General features: G+C 37.7%; 1 protein-coding gene across 1 annotated transcript; it reads right to left on the bottom strand.

Moving 5' to 3' along the window:
- Nucleotides 1-10557: 10557 nt before the first annotated feature.
- On the bottom strand, nt 10558-11301 carry LOC104213202 (uncharacterized). Its single transcript, XM_009762649.2, has one exon. The coding sequence runs from the start codon at nt 11299-11301 to the stop codon at nt 10558-10560; it is 744 nt and encodes a 247-aa protein (XP_009760951.2).
- Between the last annotated feature and the right edge of the window lie 676 nt (nt 11302-11977).

Genomic DNA, 11977 nt, shown 5'->3' with positions numbered 1-11977 from the left:
CACAGTTTGGGCCTAATCTTAAAAGTTAATCATAAAACCCCGGAAAGGTGATCAGAACATTTAAAGGAAATAAGGACGATTTGAGATTATTCGGAGCTCGAGTCATGTGGAACTAGGGCAAGTAAAACACAAAGAAAACCGTTAAAAGCAAGATTCTCCATATTGATATGAGGGTCGTTCATGATAATGAGAGTGAGAGTGTCGCCCAACGGTGCTTTAGAAATGACAGATGAAAAAGCAAATGTGTGAATATAATTGTCAAGTCCAGCACCATCAGAAGAGGCTACAAATCTTTGTTTAATTGTGTTTGTTTGCACTTGGCATGTTTTGAAGATTGGAATGACGAAGGCTTTCTATTCTGCTATCTAAACACTTTATCCTTCGTTAACCCTTTGAGCCTTATTTGTTTTCTTTCATACCCCTCCTTCGGAATCAGTAGAAGAGAGTAGAAACACAGACATAAAAAGATAAGAAAAAGAAAAAAAAAAGAAAAAGAGAAAAAAAGAAAGAAAAATGATAACAAAAACAAAAGAAAGTCAGAAGAAAATGGAGGAATTGGGAACTACGTTTGACCTGATTCCTCAAAGAGGATACGTAGGCGCTTCACGGCTCAGTCATAGGGTGCATAATGTGCATAGGGTGCATAGTATGCATAGTGTAACATAGTATAACAAAAATAAAAAAATCCCCAAGCTAGAAACTGGGGCAAGAGTTGCGCTTGCTGTAAACAAATATGGTTCCGAAGGTTGTAATTTTGAACCCCAAATTGATTTGTTTTTTGAGCCTTTAATACCCTTTCTTTCTAGCCTATCCAAAACCCACATTACGGTCCAAAGAAAGAATTTCTGATCAGTCTTCAAAAGATGCCAAGTTAGACAAATGAGAGTCTTACCGGTGAACATAACACTCTGTTCCACAACAGAAAGGACTCTAATCCCCAGCAGAAAGAGTCATATCGGCAACACTCCAAATCCCCAGCTGGAAAATGATACAAATGAGAGAGAATTATCGGTGAAAATCTTTACGGACACTATAAGGCGATGAAAGCTGAGAGAAAAACCAAAATGAGAGAGGCTTGATAGTGAAAACCCTTTGGGCACTACAAGTCGAATAAGATTGAGAATCAGATGGGGAATCGCCAAATGAAGATCTTGAAAGATGATTGACGACGGAGGATAGGCCACATGTGCATGTCATGATTATTAGAGTTGGTATCTGCGTTTGATAGACTTTTATTTATAGTTTATCTTGTTAAAGAGTCATCTTTTTCCTTTGTCTTTTATTTAGTTCCCTTTTTGTTTATCTTTCTCCTTTCGTAGAAAAATTCCCCAGTAGAGTCTGTTTGGTCAGAACAAGTGAGAAATGACTTCAAAATAGGCCATCAACTTTCCAATCATGCAAGATAAGATCTGACTAGTACATCCAAGTGGTATAGTCAGCAAGGAACAAGCGCAAGGCCAGTGTCAAGAAAGATATCCCCAGCAAAAGGGGAATTGACAAAAGGATTGACGAATGTCAAGAGGGATATCCTTGCCGAAATTCAAAGGTTGTAAACCTCAAGGCCAAGGCCCATGAACAAAGAAAAGAGAGCAATGAGCATGATTTGGGAAATTCATACGAAACAAGGTCGGGGAAATGCAAGTTTCCGAGCTATGCCACAAAAGAAGAGGGATATCCCCAGCAGAAAGGGATTATCCCCAACAAATAATATTATCCCCAACAAGTTTTGGAACGCATAGCAGGGAAGGAGAAAGGGAAAAGCCATCCCAGTGGAGTATCACAACCAACCACCGCGCTTTAAACTAACAAATTTTGTTTGATTTGAAACAGGTAAAGGAAATGACATTGATGACGGAAATGCATGCCACAAGGGAGATTATCAAACTGGGGCAGAAAATTTTCCTTTCATTTAGAAAATTTTCTGGAAGTCAGGTACCCATTTGGGGAAGAATAAATATAACACCAGTCTCAAGGAAAGTGGTCTTTGAACCAGTGTTACCCCCAGCATAGCAAGTTTTAATGAAGGAAGTTGTTCCCCAGTGGACTGAACAAAAGGATGAAACTTGTGCTCGGAAAAAGCAAAAGGCCAGTGTCATTCCCAGCAGCCTTCCGAAGAGTGAAGCACTAGTTTTGAAGGAATCAAAATCCCCCAGCAGTGTTATCCTCGACAACGTTATCCCCAGCTGATAACATTTTATCCCCCAACAGGTAAGTAAATAATTCCTCAGCAGTTTCGAGGGAAGACAACACAGGTAAGTAAATAATTCAGGAAGAAGGAAATGGTTCACGCATAGGAGACGCACTTCCTAAGTTATTTTCGTTCATAGGAGACGCACTTCCTAGTTCAAAATCATCAAAGTTTCACCCATAGGAGACACACTTCCTAAGTTTATTTTACCCATAGGAGACGCACTTCCTAAGTTTAATTTCATGTATAGGAGACGCACTTCCTAAATTATTTTCATTCATAGGAGATGCACTTCCTAGTTCAAAATCATTAAAGTTTCACCCATAGGAGACTCACTTCTTAAGTTCAGTTTCACCCATAGGAGACGCACTTCCTAAGTTTATTTTTACCCCATAGGAGACGCACTTCCTAAGCTTATTTTTACCACATAGGAGACGCACTTCCTAAGTGTATTTTTACCGCATAGGAGACGCGCTTCCTAAGTTTAGTTTCACCCATATGAGACGCACTTCCTAAGTCTAGTTTCAACCATAGGAGACGCACTTCCTAAGTTTATTTTTACCCCATAGGAGACGCACTTCCTAAGCTTATTTTTACCCCATAGGAGACGCACTTCCTAAGTGTATTTTTACCGCATAGGAGACGCGCTTCCTAAGTTTAGTTTCACCCATAGGAGACGCACTTCCTAAGTTTAGTTTCACCCATAGGAGATGCACTTCCTAAGTCTAGTTTCAACCATAGGAGACGCACTTCCTAAGTTTATTTTTACCCCATAGGAGACGCACTTCCTAAGTGTATTTTTACCCCATAGGAGACGCACTTCCTAAGTTTAGTTTCACCCATAGGAGACACACTTCCTAAGTTTAGTTTCACCCATAGGATACGCACTTCCTAAGTCTAGTTTCACCCATAGGAGACGCACTTCCTAAGTTTACTTTTGCCCCATAGGAGACGCACTTCCTAAGTTATTTTTACCCATAGGAGACGCACTTCCTGAGTTATTTTTACCCATAGGAGACGCACTTCCTAAGTTTAATTTCATGCATAGGAGACGCACTTCCTAAATTAAGATTTCATTCATAGGAGACGCACTTCCTGAGTTAAAGTTTCACCCATAGGAGACGCACTTCCTGAGTTAAAAGTTTCACCCATAGGAGACGCACTTCCTAAGTTTATTTTTCTCATAGGAGACGCACTTCCTAAGTTTAATTTCATGTATAGACGCACTTCCTAAATTATTTTCATTCATAGGAGACGCACTTCCTAGTTTGAAATCATTAAAGTTTTACCCATAGGAGACGCACTTCCTGAGTTCAAGTTTCACCCATAGGAGACGCACTTCCTGAGTTAAAGTTTCACCCATAGGAGACGCACTTCCTGAGTTTATTTTTACCCCTAGGAGACGCACTTCCTAAGTTTATTTTCATGCACAGGAGACACACTTCCTAAATTATTTTCATTCATAGGAAACGCACTTCCTAGTTCAAATCATTAAAGTTTCACCTATAGGAGACACACTTCCTAAGTTTATTTTACCCATAGGAGACGCACTTCCTAAGTTTAATTTCATGCATAGGAGACGCACTTCCTAAGTTATTTTTACCCCTAGGAGACGCACTTCCTAGGTTTTATTTCATGCATAGGAGACGCACTTCCTGAATTAAGATTTCATGCATAGGAGACGCACTCCCTAAATTAAGTTTTCATTAATAGGAGACGCACTTCCTAGTCTGGTTCATTTAAGTTCATTTGTAGGAGACGCACTTCCTACTTTGAATCATTGAAGTTTCACCCCTAGGAGACGCACTTCCTAGTCTGGTTCATTTAAGTTCATTTGTAGGAGACGCACTTCCTAGTTTGAATTATTGAAGTTTCACCCCTAGAAAATGCATTCCGTAGGCTGGGTCTTTCAGGTTATATTTTGCTTTAGGAGACGCACTTCCTAAAAATGAGAGTTTACCACTAGGAGACACACTTCCTGATTTTGGTTCATACAAATTTTACTCGTAAGAGACACACTTTCTAGTTGGGTTCATCCGCCCTCAAATAGGATTTTATTTTCAAAGTTGTTGAAGTCAGGAGCCCGCCTGAAGAGAGGAAAGGCGTTTTATTTTTAAAAGTTGTTGAAATCTCACCAACCTAAAGAAAGGAATGAGATTTTATTTTCAAAGTTGTTGAAGTCAGGAGACAGAAGCCCGCCTGAAGAGAGGAAAGGCGTTTTATTTTTCAAAGTTGTCGTTGAAGTCAGGAGCCCGCCTGAAGAGAGGAAAGGCGTTTTATTTTTCAAAGTTGTTGAAGTCAGGAGCCCGCCTGAAGAGAGGAAATGCGTTTTTAAAAGTTGTTGAAATCTCGCCAACCTAAAGAAAGGAATGGCATTTTATTTTCAAAGTTGTTGAAGTCAGGAGCCCGCCTGAAGAGAGGAAAGACATTTTATTTTTCAAAGTTGTCGTTGAAGTCAGGAACCCGCTTGAAGAGAGGAAAGACATTTTATATTTAAAAGTTGTTGAAATCTCACCAGCCTAAAGAAAGGAATGACATTTTATTTTCAAAGTTGTTGAAGTTAGGAGCCCGCCTGAAGAGAGGAAAGGCGTTTTATTTTTAAAAGTTATTGAAATCTCGCCAGCCTAAAGAAAGGAATGACATTTTATTTTCAGAGTTGTTTGTTGAAGTCAGGAGCCCGCCTGAAGAGATAAAAGGCGTTTTATTTTTCAAAGTTGTTTGTTGAAGTCAGGAGCCCGCCTGAAGAGAGGAAAGGCGTTTTATTTTTCAAAGTTGTTGTTGAAGTCAGGCGCCCACCTGTATAAGGAGAGGAATACTTTTCAGTCTTTACATTTCATGTCCTAGGCGCCCACTAGTATAATGAGGGAATACATTTCTGTTTTTTCATTTCATGTCTCAGGCACCCACCTACATAACGAGAGGAATACTTTTCAGTTTTTACATTTCATTTCTAGGGCGCCCACCAGTATAATGCGGGCATACATTTCTATTTTTCAATTTCATGTCCTAGGTCGCCCCCTAGTATAACGAGGGAATACATTTCATATTTTTGCATTCAAGCGCCCAACTGTATAACGAGAGGAATACTTTTCAGTCTTATACTTCAGATCTTGAAATCAGTAACCCACCGAAAGGCAGAAGGTTACAACAGAAATCCCCAGCAGGAAACAATAAAAATCCCCAGCACTGGAAAGCAGAAGGTTGCAACAAGAGGTCCCAGCACAATTTCAAGCGCATGAGTCAAAAGGAAGAAAAGACGCGTCTTGAAAGAAGCGGCCTGTGAACATTAAATTATGCCCAGCATAACAAATCTGATGAAGAAAGCCGTATCCCCAGAGGAACCGCCGAAAAGCTTAATGAAGAAAGCCATATCCCCAGCGGACCGAACAAAATGATGAAAACTGGTATTCACAAAGGCAAAGGGCCAGTGTCATCCCCAAGTTCTCGGAAGAAAAGCACCGGAAGAAACACAAGCCGACAAGAAAGCAAGGCATCAAGAACAAATGGAAGATAGATGTGATCTTGTGATCCGTAGTCTAGCCTAGCTTCTTGTTTTCTTTTAAGCACGGTGTAACAAGGAGATCGGTAAGCAGTGGTAATAGCATGCAACAACAGTAACATTGCAGTCCCACAGTAGTCCCAGCTACCAAAACTTCCCGAACTACATTAACCTGATTCCCCTCTAGCCAGGTATATGTAGGAAACCTTTGAAGCAAAGGTTCGGTTAAATCTTTTTCAAAAAAATGCTTCACACGGAGTACTCGAATGGGCAAAAATCGCTCACTTTATCTTTGCACGAAAACCCTTCGTGTCTTCGGGCAAAGAGGGCAGCTGTAAGCACGTGATTTTTGCCCTATGAAAGAATTACTCCCAAAAAATTCAAAATAAAATGATTTTCCTTCGTGTGCAATTTTGAGAATTTTTGTGACATTTTTGGATAATAATTTGTATTTGTCTGTGCATGTTTATTTGTTAAATTAATAAAAAATACAGAAATATGTCGCGTTTTGCATGTAAGATTTAATTCTACAATTGTTAGTAATTAAGTTTGTTTTACAAATATTGAAAATTAAAAAAATAGGCATCTTTTGCATTTTTAGCATTTAATGTCCAATTGTACAATTTTATGCTTAATTATTACTTAATTGTGCGTTAATTGTTATTGGGAGTTAATTTGCACTTTCATAACTTAATTTAGTTCTATATGATAATTTAAGGATTTTTAGAATTTAGTTTTAGAAAAATAAAAGAAGAAAACAGAGCAAAAAAAAATATATAAAGAAAATCGGAATTGGGCTCTTCTTTAAATTCAAGCCACAGGCCCAAAAAATACCCAACCTTCCCCATGACCCGGTCCATCTCAACACGGGTCGACCCGGTCCGCTCCATAACCCAAAGACCCAACACCCCTATCTTACATTTTCACAAAACAAACTAAAAAACCCTAAAACCAAAAACGAAAACCATCCGCCACCCCCTCTCTTCTTCTCCAAAAGCTTCCCCAAGCCCCTCCAATGGCTGCCCTAGCCAACCATGGCTGCTCACCTTCACACACGCACACAACCCTTCCATCGACCACCCTTCACTAGTCGTCGAACAACTCATTGTCAACGATCAGCCACGAACAACCCCGCTGCCGCTGCTTCAAGACTGCTACTCATGCTTCTGCTTCCTGCTACTTCTGCATCGACCAAGTAGACCACGCTCATGCTTCTGCTTCTTGTTGCTTCTGCGTCGACCAAGCAGACCATGCTTTTGTTTCTGCTTCATCTTCTTCGTCTCCGTCGAACTCGAGCCTGAGCTCCCATGGCTGCTGGTCGCTGCGTCTTCAACAGCTCCCTTCTGCTGCTTATGCTACTGCCTCGTCGCCTTTGTTCCAAAACCAAGCGGCTTCTGCTGCATCCAGCGTGGTCGAGTAGCTGGTTCGAAGCCCAACCCCATCGCCACCCTCACGTCCATACATGACCAAACAAACCAGCTCCTCCATCACGCGCAACCCACATCGACCCCTATCCTCACGTCGACTCCAAGTCGACCACGCTGCCTTCTCCACCTGGAAAAAAAAAAGAAAAAAAAAAGGGCTGCGCAAAACAGCCTTCTCGTCGTCTTCTCCGATCCAGTCGACCTCCAGTTCAATGGTCTGTTCATGGTCGTCTTAGACATCGAGTTATTTTGGTGCGATAATTGTTTCCGGACAGATTTGTTTTTTCGTTCAAGTTCTTCGTCGTTCCGATTCGGTTAGTGGGTTTGAGTTTCATTTTTGTCCGCATTTTGTTTTGATATTCTCGAATCTAAAATCGGTAAATGTTTATTTCTTGTTTTGTTCGTGTTTGTCGTTTTTTTAATTTTTCGGTTTGTTCATGTTAGTTTAATATCGTTAGATTCAAATTGAAATTTAATTAATTATTTCTTCAGTTTGTTTCATGTGTTGTTATGTATTTTTTTTCATAAATTGTTAATGTTGGTTAAATCATTTGAATCTGTCATGTTTGTTGTTTAAAATAGATTTAATTCATGTTCATCTTTGTTTGAAGTTTGTTTGTAACCCAGTGATTTAATGTGAGTTTATGTTTTGGTTTTTGATTTGTTGATTTAGTTTGAATCATGTATTTTGTTGTTGATGTTGTTTTCTCTATGCTCATTCATTTTTGGTCTAAGTTAACCAGGATTGGTTCCCAATATGGTTAACTTATTCCCATTAATTTGAAGTTGTATGATTCAATCTGTGTTCATGTGATTTGTTGTTTGAATTTGTTTAGAAATTGGTCATATTTGTTGTATTTTGGTTGAGATCGATTGGGTGAATTGGTTATAGCTGAGGGGGTAGTTTGATAAATTGCAGTACGTTCAGGGGTAAAATGGTAATTTCAGTAAGGTCAGAGAGGTATTTTTGGAATTAAACATTTGAACAATTATTTAGTATAATGGGGGACAAGACATAATGTAGTGGGGTGGGAATAATGTAATTATTTATGTTAAGCATGGGGGACAAGGGTTTAAAATAAAGAAAACATTAAGTAGTGGGGACAAAACATGCAATTGGGGGAATATTTCGGGTTGGGGATTCAAGACAAGAGTCTTGTTATAAATAGAGTCATTTGACACATTCTTAAAAAAGAGGACAAGAAAGAAGATAGAGAGAGAGAAAAAAAGGAGCTGAATATTGAAGAGAGAAAAAATTCCGAAAAAATTAAGACTTCCAAACATACAAATAAAAACATTCTGGAAATTAAAAGAGATAGTAGTATACACCTGATATACAATTTAAATATTCTAATATACGGATTCAGAAATTAAGGGTTGAACATTAATTAGTCTTTCAAATCTGAAAAGATTCCCTTGGCTTCTGTCCGTTGATTGTTGTCGGTGTTTCTGGATTTTTATCTTGATTTCAAAATCTGTCACTGGTTTCTCGTTGCTGGTTGTTACTGGCTGCTGAGTGTTGCTGTTGTTGTATGCTACTGAATTTCTGCTGATCTCCCTTTTCTTTTGCTTCCAATATCAGGTACACGACTGTAATACTAGCTATTGCAAGCTAATAATGTGGAAGCATGAATACATATGAAGAATGGAATTTTGAAGTGTTAATTTCGCTTTTTCTTTGTTCCTTTTATTGATTGTATTTAGGCTATTTCATGTATTACTGAATAATAATTGGAATAAGAGAAAATAACATAAGTTAGTCTTTAATGAATCGGTTTGGCAAAACGGGTTAATTCACTAGTTATGAAGGTTTTAAGATTATCAACAGTAGGGTAATCGTAAACAAGTAGCTAAATTTAGCTAAGGCATGAATTTGAACTAAATTTCGTGAATTAGGCATTAAGGCATGATTTGAGTTCAAACAAGATTAGAAGAACGTTTAAGTTTAATAAACTTTCTAATAAGCTTTAGTAATTATGGTTAAATCTAGTTTCAAATAGTTGTGAATAATTAATCTCAATAGTTTTTTTATAACAATGCGAGTTTTTAATCTAACTATATTTGATTCTTTTGAATATTAGTTGTCGAATTTTTATTTTTATTTATAATTTCGAAATTTTTAAGTGAAATTCCTTTTCATCAATATTTGTATTAATCTAGCAATTAGTATGTCATGCTTTCTTAAATAAAAAAAAAGCTCGTAATTAATTAGGATTTCTTTCTTTATTTTAGAGACTAATTTTAATAGAAAAATGTAGTCGCTTTAAGATTTGTCCATTTAAAATAAATGAGATGAGCCTCGCCTAGCAAAATGTATAGATTGCGGGGCCCTCACAAATGTATGCATTAATTATTTAGAACATCGGAGTTGGTCGTCTAGTGAAATTTTACGGCCTTTCCCAAAACAACAATACGCTAGTCGCTCTAGGCGCGTCTTTAACAAATTATTTTCTTAAATATGGTTGTGCATTTATGTAACCCAAATCCAAATCTCAACGGAGTCGAAATATTTCGATAACCACGGGTGCATTGATTGCGACGTGGTTTGAAATACGTTTTCACAATGTTGCAACTCTCCGTAAAATAATAACAACAAATAAAAATAATAAAAGCGGCTAAAGGATAAAATTTGCACATAAGTTTATAATATGTATTATATCAGATAATCAAGCCGAATATAACAGTTGAGCGACCGTGCTAGAACCACGGAACTCGGGAATGCCTAACACCTTCTCCCGGGTTAACAGAATTCCTTATCCGGATTTCTGGTTCGCGGACTGTAATGCAGAGTCATTCTTTTCCTCGATTCAGGATTAAAATTGGTGACTTGGGACACCCTAAATCTCCCAAGTGGCGACTCTGAAATAAATAAACAAATCCCTTTTCGATTGTCCTTTAATTGGAAAAAACTCCTTCACCCCTCGCGGGGACGAAAAAAGGAGGTGTGACACTCATTCCAGCATTTCTACAGCAAAATATCATTATTTTAACAACAAAATATCAATATTTCAGTAGCAACGATATTAGATCATCAATCATGTTAACAATCAAATTCCTGAGCACATTGCATATTGTCCTCTTCTTACCTGCAAACAAAATATATGATACTATTACTCGTTCATATTATAATAACTTAATAAATAAAATTTAATTGTAAGTTATTGATACTAGAAGCTTTGCACAAGTTAACGAGGCAGCAACATAAGATGAAGGCTCATCAACTTGGGAATCCGACGGAACAATATTAAATTTGCATGTTCTTTTATTGTGTCCAGCATTATGACATAAGCTACAAGGCAAGGAATTTTGCTTTCTTTTCATTTTAGTTCTACTTGCTCCTACTTTATCTGGTTCTTTTCTCCTTAATTTTGCTTCCTTCCTTTTATGCTTGTTCTTACTAGTTGTGGAGGCAAAGGAGGCACATTGCTTGACTAAGGCCACATATGTTAATCATTCATAGGTAAAATAGCAAAGTCATAGACCCTTCTATATGTTTCCACCTTGTAGCAGTCATGAACATAGGAATTAATCTCATCTTTCTTAGCCCAAATTGCCGCGACATGCTTGCAAAGAATTTCTGTCAGATCCCATTTCCTACCACTGCATATTTTATTTAGCAAGTCCACACCCAACATATCATGTATGCTTGCCCCTATAATCTCGTATTTCCACTCATTAGATTTTCTAGGAATGAACTCCGCAGCACTTACTTGATTTTCATGCGATATATCCCTAATCATAGGATATATATCACCAATATCCCACCTAGAAGCTTTATCTCTATTTGCCTGCATTCTAGCCATAAGTAAATACCTTATTTTTTCCAATAGAGTTATTATTGGCTTATCTCTAGATTCGAGGATCATTTCATTAAAACTTTCACATATGTTATTAAGTAGGATATCAGATTTTGCATTTTCGGAAAAGTTAAATCTAGACCATTCACTTGGTGATTTGTCTTGGAACCAATTAGCAGCTTCAGGGTCTAAATAAAAAATCTCAACCATGCAGGTATTAAACCACTTCTTTGTTGAAGCCCTAGCAACTTTCCTGAGTGCATTCTTCAACGAGATACCACTAAATCCCTCCCTCTTAAAGTTACTATGCAAGTGCCTCACACAAAATCTATGACTAACAAATAGCAACACCTCACTAAATACTTCAATCAAACCCTTTTGTTTATCCGACATGAAAGTCCAAGTATAATCATTATCAAGTATCTAAGTCGCGTTTCAAATAATTCAGAAACCAAGCCCATGAATCCATTCTTTCCTTCTCCACAACTGCATATGCTATTGGAAAAATATTATTATTAGGATCAATTCCAATAGATGTCAACATCTAAGTCCCATATATTGGACCATTAAGCCAACAACCATCTACTCCAACTATCCTTCTACAACCACTCTTGAAACCTTCATTACAACCGCCAAAGCAAATATAGATTCTCTGAAATCTATTAGATTTGGTAGGAACCTCATTTTCAACCAACTTCATATAGATAGAAATATTTGGATTTGTCCTCCCAATTTCATTACAATAGTTCCACATTTCCTTGTATTGAGCATTTAGATCTCTATCAATTATTTTGAGCGCCCTTTTCTTAGCTCTTCGACATTGATGTAATGTCACATGAGCTCTTAGCTTCACAGTCACATGATCTCTAAATTCTTTGACATTCCAATCCATGTGCTTGCTAATGTCATCAAGATATCTTCTTGCAATATAGGAAGAAGTGATGGTTTTGTTACCATGGTTCCATCCTTTACAACTATGATAATCATTGTATGTCTTAATTTGAAATGCCCTATCCCTATGCATTTTTGAAGTCATAATCTCCCATTCGCAACCTAAATGTCTACAAAC

This window comes from Nicotiana sylvestris, chromosome 7, assembly GCF_000393655.2.
Source record: "Nicotiana sylvestris chromosome 7, ASM39365v2, whole genome shotgun sequence".
In the NCBI taxonomy this organism is placed as follows: Eukaryota; Viridiplantae; Streptophyta; class Magnoliopsida; order Solanales; family Solanaceae; genus Nicotiana; species Nicotiana sylvestris.
The sequence above is the reverse complement of the archived record's forward strand: the minus strand, read 5'-3'. Positions and strand labels throughout refer to the sequence as shown.

Excerpts from the sequence above, each read along its gene's own strand:
- LOC104213202 (XM_009762649.2), bottom strand. The coding sequence starts at position 11,301 with ATGTCGGATAAACAAAAGGGTTTGATTGAAGTATTTAGTGAGGTGTTG.